This window comes from Pollicipes pollicipes, unplaced genomic scaffold (assembly GCF_011947565.3).
Source record: "Pollicipes pollicipes isolate AB1234 unplaced genomic scaffold, Ppol_2.1 Scaffold_7231;HRSCAF=8579_pilon_pilon_pilon, whole genome shotgun sequence".
In the NCBI taxonomy this organism is placed as follows: domain Eukaryota; kingdom Metazoa; phylum Arthropoda; class Thecostraca; order Pollicipedomorpha; family Pollicipedidae; genus Pollicipes; species Pollicipes pollicipes.
Window position 1 is genome coordinate 46,177,893 of NW_023597034.1, and position 14,278 is coordinate 46,192,170.

A 14,278-nucleotide genomic window follows, 5' to 3' on the forward strand; every position below is an offset into this window, starting at 1 on the left:
ATTACACGTAATCGGCTCGCTGATCATACACACCTTCCACAAACAGTTTTTGTTAGCTATACGAATTTTTCGATGCTGCAGTTGCCATTCACCGTTGCACCCAACGTCTTGCGGCCCACCGCGCATTTATGTTTTGGTATCAGTGACGTCATGCTGAGGTAAAGCAAGGATCAAGCACGAACCACCGGACGGTTTTACCTCACGACCTTGCCCTACGGCGGCCAACTGGAACGGGCCGTTCTCTTTTGGGGGTTCACCAGCTAGAAAGCATTGGCGGTGCGTAACCATCTGGTTGATAGCGTGCTTAGCGAGCCTCGTGCTTAACCATTTCTCACGTGGTGTCTTTTTGTCGAGTTGGTTTGCCAGGTACGTCCGTCGTTATGCAGTATTCGGTGCTATACGGGCTTCGTCGGTCGTGTTGTGGCCCCTAATGTGGGACCTAGCTGCCAGTCTGCAAACCGTGGCGTACATGCTAAATTGCCACAAGATGCTTGGAGCAGGCAACATCCTGCCATTAACCTCACTCTCCCCCCAAAAACAAGATTTATCATGAAGTCCGGTCATTTTCTGGGGTGTTACCAGTTTACTATGTCATGTAACATCAAAATGCCTCAATACTCTAACTGTATCATCGTCCATCAAATTGAAATAAGCTATTCTAAATTGGCGGTCAAACATGATGGTTAGGTAGGATTTTGCTCTGAATTTGCAGTTAAGCATTATGCTTGTTCTCTGCCTGAACAAGATGCATTCAAAATCTGTCATGGTGTGTATACTGGCCTAGCTGTGTTACAGATTGGCACACTGTTTATTTCTGGCATTAGTATTGCATATTATGTTGGCTAGATTAAGCACTTGTTCTAATATTTGGAAAGCTGTAGGCACACCTGGAACATTTCTACTATGTGTTACCTTAACACTCACTGGGGTGGCCAGCTGGATACCCTTTGCTGGGTGTGGGTTGGGGGGTCAATTCGCCCCCTCTGAGATCTCAGGAACTAAGAGAACTACATACACCAAATTCACAAGGTGTGTTGACTTGTACATGAACTCACTTAGGTCAAAGCTTGATGTTCCTATATCATGACCTTTGGGGCAAATAAGGTCAAACAAGATCAAATTTTGAGTTGGTCTCCAAAGTGCCTCTGGAACATAGATAGCTGTTCTTAGCAAAAGGACATATGATAAGTTAAGGTCAGTGACCTTACTTGACCTTTTGAAGATTCAAATGATCAGCATCATACAAGACTGCCTTGAGTTTTGCCTTTGAATAAGCAACTAAGGTTACACTAGGCAGTGTGTTTCTAAAAACAAAATGTTGACCTGGGTCATTTTAAATCATTGAAATGTTCTGACCTTAGAGAAGTCAATAAAAGGTGTATGATGTGGTTCCTGTTATCAATATATTAAAATGAGCACCAGAAACTACCCCATACAGCAAGCCCTACAGTAAAAAGCAGGTTAATTTGGACCATTGTCTGACCTTCATACCTGACCCTAGCTCAATGTAATGTGTTCACTCAATTATTGTGTTGCCTAAGAAAGTATCTCAGAGATGTCTGGCTCCATCCAACACTCCACTGTTGGATCAGATTGAATGATTCCTTTTAAATTGCCTTTGCTGGGACCATGGCCTGACTTTGACCTGCCATAGGTCAGCAACCTTGCAAGGTACATCTAAATTTCTGATGTGAGCTGATCCGCTATTCAGTTGTCTATAGCTATGCAAAATTTGGTGCAGCTATACTGCACTGTTCAGAAACCATTCCAGAAAAACCTTTGGGTAGTGTTAATTTGACCTCCCACCTGAGGGCATGTTAAGCATGACAACATTAAAGTTAATATATTTTAAGGTATCCAGCATTCACAGAAGTCCTCTAATTCAAGCAAGTAATTAAAGTTTTTGCTTCCTTGCTTTTGCTCAGTTAGTAGAACTAATTTGAATATATGGGTACTTGTGTCATTACCTTGCACATATATGAGATTGCATCATATGATTTGAGCAGCTTTTTAGACCAAGCCATTGGCAGTGTCACTTACCCGACCTTACGTTACCACATGTAGGCGCTATTTTTAGTTCCTAGTGAACATACTGCTGGTGACAGGATAAGCTGTGTGAACATTTCTGAAAATGTTCTTAAGTTTCAGGTTTCTGGCCTGAGCAAGTTGTGACCTATGACATATGTCTCAAGATCACATCAGCAACACGCTGCTCAAAAATGACAGCTTACACTTATTTGGTGCAGTAAATGATTCATGCAAAGGACTTGTCCTCCTTATAGATGATCACTTCCATTTCCTGTACTATCATTCTGATGACTTTTGCAGAGGCATGTCTTTATAGGTAAAGTTAGGTCAAATGTGGGCATTCATGACCATTTGAAGTGTCAACATCAACCTTTATCACAGAAATTTCAGAAGGGATGTCTAATGTTTTTCCCATTGATGTAATGGTTTGTTCAGTTTTGGACAAGCCAGACAGATAAAGGCAACAGTGGCCTTCACCCTTTTGGCGTGGCATAATACAGGACATGTCACATGCATCAGTATCCATCAGTGCCTAACTGATAGTTTCCCAAGAGCTCTTCAGTGACACATGTAACATATTTGTAGCAAGCTAGCTCTTGAGAGGGGAAGAACTGTCTGTTAAGTGTTAAATTGACCTGTTATCCGATTCGGCCTGTCGAAGGTCATTGTTCTGTCACATCTGTCTGGCGCAGTATGACGAGATCTTCACAATATTATCTTCTTTGTGACTCTAGCTTGCTTAGCTCGCTCGATATTGCAGCAGTGTACGCACTACCTCTGTGAGGTTTGTTTCATGTGGTGACTGCACAGTGAACTGTGTGACTGACTGCCTCTGTTGACCTGACTACTGGCCCTGCATTTGACTACCTCCATTGACCTGGCCGCCGGTGCCGCGTCTGACCGCCTCTGTTGACGTGACCGCCGGCGCCGCGTCTGACCGCCTCTGTTGACGTGACCGCCGGTGCCGCGTCTGACCGCCTCTGTTGACGTGACCGCCGGTGCCGCGTCTGACCGCCTCTGTTGACGTGACCGCCGGCGCCGCGTCTGACCGCCTCTGTTGACCTGGCCGCCGGCGCCGCGTCTGACCGCCTCTGTTGACCTGGCCGCCGGCGCTGCGTCTGACCACCTCTGTTGACCTGACCGCCGGCGCCGCGTCTGATCGCCTCTGTTGACCTGACTGCCGGCGCCGCGTCTGACCGCCTCTATTGACCTGACCGCCGGCGCCGCGTCTGACCACCTCTGTTGACCTGACCGCCGGCGCCGCGTCTGACCGCCTCTGTTGACCTGACCGCCGGCGCCGCGTCTGACCGTCTCTGTTGACCTGACCGCCGGCGCCGCGTTTGGCCACCTCTGTTGACCTGACCGCCGGCGCCGCGTCTGACCGCCTCTGTTGACCTGACCGCCGGCGCCCTGTTTGACCACCTCTGTTGACCTGACGGCCGGCGCCGCGTCTGACCACCTCTGTTGACCTGACCGCCGGCGCCGCGTCTGACCGCCTCTGTGACCTGACCGCCGGCGCCGCGTCTGACCGCTTCTGTGGACCTGACCGCCGGTGCCGCGTCTGACCGCTTCTGTGGACCTGACGGCCGGCGCCGCGTCTGACCGCCTCTGTTAGCCTGACGGCCGGCGCCGCGTCTGACCGCCTCTGTTAGCCTGACGGCCGGCGCCGCGTCTGACCGCCTCTGTTAGCCTGACCGCCGTCGCCGCGTCTGACCACCTCTGTTGACCTGGCCGCCGGCGCCGCGTCTGGCCACCTCTGTTGACCTGACCGCCGTTGCCGCGTCCGACCGCCTCTGTTGACCTGACCGCTGGCTGTTGTTGCATGGTCAGCTGGTTCGGCGGCCGCCATGGAGCTGAAGTGCGCCCACCAGACCTACCACTGGGGCCGGCGCGGCTCCGAGAGCACGGTTGCCCAGCTGGCAGCCGCCGCGCAGGGCCTCGCCGTTGACGAGGCCTCGCCATACGCCGAGCTGTGGATGGGCACGCACCCCAGCGGGCCGTCCGTGCTGGCCAAGTCGGGCCAGCAGCTGGCCGACTGGATCCGGCAGAACCCGAGCGCGCTGGGCGAGAAGGTGCTGCAGAAGTTCGGCCAGCGGCTGCCGTACCTGTTCAAGGTGCTGTCAGTCAACATGGCGCTCTCCATCCAGGCGCATCCATCTAAGGTCGGTTTTGGTTGTACCGGCGAACAGGCTCGCCTCCTTGATTAATTTTTTACGTACTTTGTGTACGTATTTATCGGCAAGTTGTTATTGCGTTCTTATGCTGGTTGATTTTTTCTGAGAGAAAAAATCAGAAAAAATCAGAATATATCGAAGCTTGCTTGAGTGTCATTTAAGGTACAAACGGATGGCTAGGAGACAAACTGGAGGTAACATCGAAAAACATGGCAACTTGCAAAAGTGTACACGTATTGACGAAGAGGTACATTATTCTCTCGGGCTGCGTGACGCTCCGACAAGCGACCCTGTGCGCTCACCAGGAGCACGCCGAGGAGCTGCACCGCGCCCGGCCGGACCTGTACAAGGACGACAACCACAAGCCGGAGATGGCGCTGGCGTTGACGCCGTTCGAGGCCCTCTGCGGCTTCCGTCCGCTGGAGCAGATCCAGCGTTTCCTCACTGGTGAGGGCTCCGACTGATGTGGCGCAGCCACGTGCTGGAATGCTGTGGTGAGACGCGGACGGAATGGTGCGGTGATGGCCGGGGGAGGGGCTATGTGCTGTGGGTTGGTCAAGGTTACTGGGTGTGGTGCAGGGGTGGCGTTTGTCAGGTGTGATGGTGGGATATGCTTCAATGTGTCTGATATGACATTGAATGCTCTCTCGTCTAGTGTAGTGTGGCTATTAGGTGGTACTATGTTTGGTGGAAAGGTGGGTCGAAAATAGGAAATTTTGATACCCTGTAACATTTAGTTAAACAAAAATTGTGTGCCTCGATCCGTAGACTTGAACTAGCCACTGCCAACCGTGAGATGAGGGGGATTCTCTAAGTGGAACACGGGTGAATTTAGGTGGATTGTGTGATGTAGCCAAATCGTGTCATGGGTCAAGAAAGATAACAGCCCAGGCAGCGTCAGCAGGTAGGTGATGAACAGTGCCGATAGGGTAGTGGCCAACTTGTCTGCGTTAACCACTGCGCGTGTAGGAAACCAGAGGTGCACGGCTCGATTCTCTCTCTCCCCCCCCGCCCCCCCCCCCCCGTGCCCGCCTTTCATGTCAGGGTTAGAGGCAGGCGACGCCGTATAGGCGCAGCAGCTGAGTGCGTCGTAAAGCTCAAGTGGCGCACACACAGGCACCGGTAGGTGAGAACTGGGATATGATGCTGGCTCATGCTCGAGCATGCTCCACATACCGTGAGCGGAAGATAGCTGCTGTAGTATGCGGCTGAAAACAAGGGTAGTGTTTCCACTGAAATTGAGTGACCATTTTTCAGTCAAGAGCGACATGCCGAGTTTAGTAATGTGGCTTGTTTTCTGTTCCTCGAGCACACTGGCCGTGTAGAGCGTTTCTTTAGATCTGCGAGCCGTGTAATGATCCTGTAAACAATTCCCTCGAGCACATTGGCTGTGTAGAGCGTTTCTTTAGATCTGCGAGCCGTGTAATGATCCTGTAAACAATTCAAGATAAACAGGTTCATGGCTTGTGTTTAATGAGCCCTGTTCGGTTCGGGGAGAAGATAAATTATTCTTTGATCTATACGAAGGGGAAAGGCTCGATAAGGGGGACCGATCTAAGCAGTCACACGGTGGAGCCAAAATCACCCAGACAGACTTGTTTGATAATTTATGGTGAAGCTGATTTTGGCTGATCTTTTAACAGTAGTACATAGGAATAAACTTATCCTGATCTCGTGTAGTGAAGCCCTACAACCGTGAGCACAATACACAACCAAAGAACAAATAGTTGGCAGGGTTTGAATAGGACGACCTCATTACGCTCCTTTGTTCTCTCAGCACGCGTTGACAATTTTGGAGAGCGCCTGCTGAAAGGTTGGTACCGGTGAGTGTGGTGCCTTTGGCCTTATCGCTTGGTTGCTGATCCATAGTACTTGTCAAGTACTCGGCACTGAACTGTGAAGGCTCCATTCTCCTGAGAGCGAGATGCAGTGAAGCCCAGAGATTCAGTACGGCGGACTCAGCTGCACTTTGGAGCTCCATTGCCGGGGGGTGGGGGGTGGGAGGCAAGTACTTGCGAGCACTTCAAAGACCTCTTTTGATATTTGACAGCATTTGACATTCAGCACCTTTTAACGCCCAAGTGCTTGCTGTTTACTTGGAAATACAAAACGAATTGGTTTGGAGGCTAATGGCAGGATGGCTTGGTTGAAGGGTTTCGTTTTAAGATGGAGCGAAGTCATCTGACTTTGTGCCATGCATCCATAAAGCCAGCGGGTGAAACATCCATGAACAAGGCGAACGTCATTAAATGAACCGATAGATTCAAAAATGGGCGAACGGACGCGCAGCCACAAAGACATGATCCGGATCCGATGACTTCCGCTGACAATGATGGTGTGGCACTCTGCACGGGATGCTGCCGAGGATAGACGTTTATGTACACGCACATTGGTAGCAGAGGCTGAAATATCGACCCGATCTGTTGGGGCCACCCTGTGTGATAGGCTGTTTGTGTCAAAAGTTTGCGCACAGTGGAAGATGCCGTACAGACTGGCGGACGAGCAGACGAGGGCCCGCGTCGATATTTCCAAGAAGTCCGATGGCAGATACAGAAGAAATACCGATAATTTCATAGATCGTAACGTTGCCAGCGATGAGTCATGGTCGCATTACATCCCAGAGGACAGGAACCTGGGCTCGTGCCGCTCCCATTTCCTGAAAACCTTTTCTGTGAGAATTGCAAGCTAGGTGCCCAATCGCCAGCATGACCTTCAGAAAGAGGGTCATGCTGCTGCGTGAAAATCTTCGCCACGACATGGCACGTGAAGTGGATGCAACTTGCAATGGAGACATGAGGCGCTGGAACGCGCACCTTGCGGTCGTGGTCTGGTAACTTGGTATCTTCACCTATTCTTTACAGCGTTCGAAACGGCGGGGGGTCTACCCGGCGTGGCGATTTATTGTGCGCTGGGAATACGTGTGACAAACGCGCCTAAAGATTATTTGAAAAGGGGCATGTGTAATCTTGCTGGTCAATGAGAAAAGCTTATAGAAGGAATTGGAGTACGTAGATCATCAATGAAATATGTTTTGGGTCAATTTTTTCTTTGTTTTGCTATCGGAATGATTTGGCTCTTGGGTATGTCTATGGTCTCTCTGCTACGAGTCAATACGTCATACCCTAGAAAAGAGTTCAGGCGTTTGTGTTAACAAGTATGCTCGAAACAATGTCCGTGTGCAGTTTAAGTATCAGTAAAATGTCTGAACTTTAAAGCTCAGGACTGAACTCACGCTGATTTTGGCCGTTCGATGGGGGATGCCACGCGATCTTGATTCAACACACGAATGCTCCCTGACTGCCTTTTAACGCCATTCAGCGCGATTATGTATCAAAATGCTGGCACTCATCGCGGCCTTCCGGTGGCGCCACCTGGCCTAATCGCGTATCTGCATACTACCGTCAAAATGAGCTCATTGTGGGTGCCTGGTGCCGTGGCACGAGCCGAACCCGTGTCAACACACTGGTGTTTACTGTGACGGCCTGGTGACGTGACCTGACCCGAGCCCGTGTCAACACACCGGTGTTTATTGTGAGGGCCAGGTGACGTGACCTGACCCGAGCCGTGTTAACACACTGGTGTTTATTGTGACGGCTTGGTGACGTGACCTGACCCGAGCCCGTGTCAACACACAGGTGTTTATTGTCACGGCCTGGTGACGTGACCTGACCCGAGCTTGTGTTAACACACAGGTGTTTATTGGCACGGCCTGGTGACGTGACCTGACCCGAGCTTGCGTTAACACACTGGTGTTTATTGTCACGGCCTGGTGACGTGACCTGACCCGAGCCCGTGCCAACGCACTGGTGTTTATTGTCACGGCCTGGTGACGTGACCTGACCCGAGCCCGTGTCAACACACCGGTGCTTATTTGACGGCCAGGTGACGTGACCTGACCCGAGCCCGTGTCAACACACTGGTGTTTATTGTCACGGCCTGGTGACGTGACCTGACCCCGTAACAGCACGCTAGTGTTCGTCTGTGACCGTCTGGTGGCGCCATCTGACTCAACCCTGTACCAGTACGCCGTCTAGGGCCTACTGCGTCGTCCCGTGACTTCACGTGATTGGGCTGTGACTATTTGCACCGGTGCTTACTCTGGTCGCGCGGTGACGTCATATGGTCAAATGACGCCATTCGCGTCGCCAAACGCCTTATCCAAATGTCCAAACACCCCACCTAGCATGACACCTGTGTTGTTGACCTTGACTTTGTGTGGTAGTCCTCATGAGTATGTCTGAATGAATCCACGTATAAGCTGGCAGGAGTGCAACGTGTGGCTCTGAGGTTCGTTGCACGGTGCCACGCGGGTACTGTTTCTTGCAACGCAAAATTTTTGTGTTTAGGCCCTAGAGGAAAACAGAGCGTGTAGTCGAAGTCTTGTATGTGTATTAATTGATGCGTAATGCAGCGACACTTTGTCCCATTTTTCCACGGCAGACTTGCTCACCATGTACGGCGTGGGCCCCAAATGGTGTTTATTTTTACGTGCACGGGTGTTTATTAGCTGGCAAGTATTAATCATTGCGCACCTATAATATCTCCAACTGTCGTCTGTATTCACTGCTGAACACCTTCCTCTGTAGGCCTGTCGTCGCATGCTGCCGCGCAGTTCGCGCGGTACGCCGCTGCCGCTGACCTGACCTGACCTGACCTGACCCTGACCTGGCCTGACACCGACGCTGACCGACAGTGGTGCCGGAGCTGGCCACCGTCGTCGGAGCCGACGCTGCCGGCCGTCTGCTGGCAGCGAGCCCGGCCGACCCCCAAGCCCGGTGCCACCTCAGGGACTGCTTCCGCGCGCTGATGACCCGCGAGCCGGCCGAGGTCGCACGCCACGTGGAGGCGCTGGCGGCGCGCCTGCGAGCTCAAGGTAGCCCGCTCAGCGGGAGCCTGCCGGCTGCCGTCCGGCGTCGACGGCTTACTGTGGCGCGCACGCGTGCGGCGGCCATGGGTGCAGTGTGTCGTCGGAACGGTCGTGGGGTCCTTTGGAGATATGTGTTTGTAGACCGGAGACCGCGGGCCGTCTGCGTAATGCTAATGCCCTTTGGGGGCATGGTTTAAGTTTGTCACCGGATGCGTTCGAACATAATAGGAGTCTGTCTGGCGTCAATGTTGGGTGCAAAGTGACGCCTTGGGCAGATGCAATACCTGGCTTTGTGTGGGGGGGGGAGGGGGGGCACAATCCCAAAACTGGTTCTTTTTGTCCAAACCTGAACAGGATTTGTTTCTATTAATGATAAGCAGTGTTCTTGAACAAATGTTTATTGGTGAAAGCTCCGTAGATTTCCTTAAAGTCTGCAAACATGTCGTTGTTTGCCCACCTTGAGCTGTCTCGGAGAGAGAGTCATGGCCCTACCCTTCCCTTGTGATCGCCTTTGGCTGTTGTCGCTGGTGTGCCGGTCGGCGCGTCGTCGGCCGTCAGCTATGGACACTGTCGGCAGGGGACTCCCCGAGCCAGGACGTGCCGTCCGAGCTGCTGCTGCGCCTCAATGGCCAGTTCCCCGGCGACGTGGGCTGCTTCTGCGCCCTGTTTCTGAATCACCTGACCCTGCAGCCTGGCGAGGCGCTGTTTCTGGGCCCCAACGAGCCGCACGCCTACTTACTGGGAGGTCAGTGGTCGGAGGTCAGGCGGCTTGTGCCGTATGCGATGGCTCAGCCCTCCTGCTTGCCTTTTTAGCTCACGGATTATTCAGCAGTTTTCTCAGTGCTTTGTGGAAACGTGTTCTCCGCAAATAGGTTGAATAGGAAAATGCACCGATCGGTTTTGGAAAACAACGTGTCCTAAGGTATGCTGTGTCCTTTACGGGCGTGTTTCTGGTCCTCATTGTTCCCGTCCTGTGTGCTGCTGATCGTTGTCGTTCACCTCTGTCTTACGTCAAGATTGACGCGCTGCGTGACATCCTTACGTCGAGATTGACGCGCTGCGTGACATCCTTACGTCAAGATTGACGCGCTGCGTGACATCCGAATATGCGAATGAACGTACCTGTTTTATATGAGTGAATATCCCGACCTAGCCAACACACCAGTGCACCACATTTCTGCCTGATGTTCTACCGCGCTCGATTAAAGCGATCCCCCGCACCACACGCGCGTGAATCACGTGCTGCGAGCAGCGCGAGACGAAGGCCCTGTTAACGCTTCCGTGCTCCTTCCGGGCAGACTGCGTGGAGCTGATGGCCTGCTCGGACAACGTGGTGCGCGCCGGCCTGACGCCCAAGTTCAAGGACGTGCCGACCCTGGTGGACATGCTGACGTACAAGTGCGCGCCGCCGGAGCAGCAGCTGTTCGCGCCGACCGGCACCGAGGGCCCCGGCGTGGTGCTGTTCGACCCGCCCGTGCCCGACTTCACGCTGGCCAAGATACAGGTGAGGTCAGCTGGCGCTCGGCCTGGCTCGTGTCATGCGTACTGTAGCGTGATTTGTGTGTGGTATGTGGTCGTGTCCGTGCACGCGACCACGAGCAGTGCAGTGCCCAGGCAGATCTGCTATGAGCATGGCCACGTGGTCATGGTGTTTTGCGGTGCCCGTGGCCAGCAGTGCGCGGGCAGAAACGTTGCGAATTATTATGCATCGCATGCAAGGTTGTGTATAAGTGTGCAAGCTTGATGCCTTGGTGGGCAGCTAGCCATGTGTACATTTGAAATATGTGACTCAACCGGCCACACTCACGAACGTTTGACTTCTTTCGACGTTCGTTTGACGCGTATTTATGTCGGTGAGTTATCCCTCGCCCGGATTGGTCGTTTGCCATAAAAAACGGATGGTTGATAGGCGTCAACGCGACCCGCCCTGCCATTTCCAAACTGAGAACGATATAGTCTGGCTAAGAACGAAAACAGCGGATTGTCCTCAGCGAGATCGGGCCGCTGATCACACATTTTGTGTTGCTTGATCAATAATTCGCCCACTTTGCCGGATCAGAGGCCATTGCTGTTTCGGAAATGCAACCATTTCTGCTTTTCATGTTAATGTTAACGAAAGAATGTAATGTAGCAACATGAAATATATACAGGCGTATCGTGTGTTCAAGTTTCGGTGCATCCTCGTGCGGTTTTGCGTGTTTTGAGCATATCCTGATGATTCGGGATGGAGGTGCACAAATGTCCCAGTGTCTGCGATCTTCCTTCTGCGATCGCTGGATCTGTCGGTCACCGGCCGCCTCCCGCGCCGGCAGTAGCTGTGCTGTGCGACGTTCCTGTAAGCGTCTAGCCAGGAACCAGAGGTGCCGGACAGGTTTTGATGTCAGAAGACCCCCACCGAATGCCCTCAAGTTATTGAAAATTTGGGTGCAATGGCGCCAAGTAACACGGAAAGCTCAGCCACGAACCTGAGGGGGATCGCATCTCCCGCCCGTCGCCTGTAACGAGGGCAGTGCGAGGGGAGGTTTTAGCTGGGCATAAGCCAGGCTGGGTGTCTCTGTCGTATTTCCAAAGAAAAGAAACGTGTTGGTGGCCTTGTGCTCATGATAGCGCAAAAGCGCATGAGGCTATACAGATACTTTTCGTAAACATCACTTTGTCAGTTTAGCTTATGTTTTCCAATTGCTGACATGGACGTTGCTTTTGTGCGTAAAAGAAGACGCATGTTGATAAAGTAACGCCGACTTAATAGTTCGTACAGTTTTTTGGCACATCTTGTTTGCATGAGGCTCCTAACACGTTTCGTAGTTGCTTAATAGTCCATAACGACCTTACTATATTAAATGTTTCTCAAGCTCTCGTTTTCTATGCGTGGACATACTTTCGCCCCATGTGTCTGGGTTGCAGCTCCCGCCAGTGGTAGCGGACAGAGACAGCGAGCGGACAGAGACGAAATGTGCGCCGGCACCCTGCGGCTGCCCATCTGGCGCCACTTGACCCCTGCCGTGTGTCTGGGTTGCAGCTCCCGCCGGTGGTAGCGGGCAGAGACGGAGTGTGCGCCGGCACCCTGCGGCTGCCCATCTGGCGCTTCTTGACCCCTGCCGTGTGCCTGGATTGCAGCTCCCGCCGATGGTAGCGGACAGAGACGGAGTGTGCACCGGCACCCTGCGGCTGCCCATCTGGCGCCACTTGACCCCTGCTGTGTGTCTGGGTTGCAGCTCCCGCCGGTGGTAGCGGACAGAGACGGAGTGTGCACCGGCACCCTTCTGCTGCCCATCTGGCGTTAATTACCCCTGCCTTGTGCCTGGATTGCAGCTCCCGCCGATGGTAGCGGACAGAGACGGAGTGTGCACCGGTGCCCTGCGGCTGCCCATCTGGCGCCACTTGACCCCTGCCGTATATCTGGGTTGCAGCTCCCGCCGGTGGTAGCGGAGAGAGACGGAGTGTGCGCCGGCACCCTGCGGCCGCCCATCTGGCGCCACTTGACCCCTGCCGTGTGTCTGGGTTGCAGTTCCGGCCGGTGGTGCCGGATACGGGCTACACGCTGCCCACCCGGGACTCGGCCAGCCTGCTGCTGGTGGTGTCCGGCTCGGGTCGCTGCGGCGACGCCGCCGTGCGCCGCGGCACCGTGCTGTTCGTGCCGGCCGGGGAGGCGGTCACTCTGCGGCTCGACAGCCAGCACGAGGTGCTCATGTTCCAGGCGTTCTGCCATCTGTGAGCGCCCTGCGGCACCGACCGCGCGCGAGCCGACTCGGGCCGCTCGGGTCGGCGCTGTGGAGATGGGCGTGTTCGGTTCGGGCGGACTTAGTGAACCGCCGTTACACAGGAAACTGCTGTTACCGGAAAGCAGGTGTTCAAAAAATGTTTTGGAAAAGTGCACTTGCTGCTCCTTGCGCTGTTTCGATGACAATTGATCCGTATTTTTACTTAATGTAGTACCCCGTGGGCGATATTGTGTTTTACGGTGCGTCTACGACAGACTACCCCTACGCCCCAGGTTTATATTCGCTTAAATTCCTCAGCTTCGCAGTTTTGTTTGCGTTTCTTGCGTTTACGTCTCTGCTCCTACCAATTCGCTTCGTGCGAGCTGATGGCATTCACTTGGTTGGAAGCTCCGACTTTCAGATTGTTGTTCGGTTCTGATTGGCCAAGTGCATGCAGTTTCGTACGGGATATACTTGGTGCTTGAGGGCAAGGACATTTTTAGCGGATACCGATTGTCTATCCATAGCAGGAGAGGAGTTCCACGCAGCGCTAGAAGCTTATTGTATTCACTTTGCTTTAGTTGGTTTGCTTTGCGCGGCTATTACTCTGCAGTAATTTCACTTCTTGACCAGTCATTCGCTTGCGAAATTAAGAACAATGTCATTTCCACTAGTGTTTCCAAACAAAGTATGATTCAACTTTGTGGCTGTCAGTGAAGTGTTACCACAAGTCAGCGCTTGTAAGCGCGGCTGAGACTCTGTTTTTCTCCGTCGTGCGGTACGATGGGATGGTGCTGTCGTGCCCCGAGTAATGGTGTGTGGTAATACGTCGAGGGCTGAGTGACTTGACCTTTTGCACGTGGTGACCAGACGGACTGGGTTTATAGCACGCTCCGCGCGCTAGATATATGTCGGCACCTCTCCCATGCGTGGGCACGTGGGTACCATTTCACCCATTGCACCGGTTGAAAGCTAACAGTGAGACCTAGGGCCTCTTACATGTTTTGTTACATGATCTGTTGATAATGCATCGCCAATTATCAGGCCACGCAGATTGGCAAGATTGTAATGTCAGTTAAAAGCTGTTGCTTGTTGCCTGTTGATAGTTTTTAATATATTACACCGAACCATTTGTTCGCCTATGGCCTGTATTGCCTGCAACGCGGCACCACACCTCGACGAGTAACCCGCACAGACGGACAAAGGGATGAGGATTGGGGACGCCCCGCGGTGAACAGAGGCTGGCTGCAAACGTCCGCATTGGCCGGTCGTCAGCCTCCGTCGCGGTCGTGCACGTGGCTGGGTCCGTCGTTACGCTAGTCAGCGTTAGTTATAGGGTGAAGCCGACACGGATCGTCATTGGCCTCACGTCTCCATGTACAGCGTCTGCGACGGGTTAATGTGTGAACTTCTTCTGTGAGGAGTCTGAAAAGTTGATGTTATCGACCGTGATCTTGGTAACAGCTTTGCAGCAGTGCGGATAACTGCGGGTAAGGCATGCGCAATGT

At 53.0% G+C, this 14,278-nt stretch overlaps 1 protein-coding gene across 2 annotated transcripts; it reads left to right on the plus strand.

Moving 5' to 3' along the window:
* Positions 1-217: 217 nt before the first annotated feature.
* LOC119109637 (mannose-6-phosphate isomerase) lies at positions 218-13,902 on the plus strand. Of its 2 annotated transcripts, none has more exons than XM_037233346.1 (7): positions 218-276; positions 3,859-4,190; positions 4,508-4,649; positions 8,896-9,075; positions 9,647-9,814; positions 10,368-10,573; positions 12,578-13,902. In XM_037233346.1, exons 2-7 carry the CDS (start codon positions 3,876-3,878, stop codon positions 12,782-12,784), a joined length of 1,218 nt encoding a protein of 405 aa, XP_037089241.1. In that variant the 5' UTR covers positions 218-276; positions 3,859-3,875; the 3' UTR covers positions 12,785-13,902. The 2 variants fall into 2 exon arrangements, with proteins under 2 accessions (XP_037089241.1, XP_037089240.1); XM_037233345.1 differs by having other exon boundaries at positions 240-366.
* Positions 13,903-14,278: the final 376 nt, after the last annotated feature.

Excerpts from the sequence above, each read along its gene's own strand:
- LOC119109637 (XM_037233346.1), top strand. The coding sequence starts at position 3,876 with ATGGAGCTGAAGTGCGCCCACCAGACCTACCACTGGGGCCGGCGCGGC. Across the intron at positions 4,191-4,507 it reads TCCAGGCGCATCCATCTAAG|GAGCACGCCGAGGAGCTGCA; the intron begins GTCGGTTTTGGT and ends TGCGCTCACCAG. Across the intron at positions 9,076-9,646 it reads GGCGCGCCTGCGAGCTCAAG|GGGACTCCCCGAGCCAGGAC; the intron begins GTAGCCCGCTCA and ends CACTGTCGGCAG.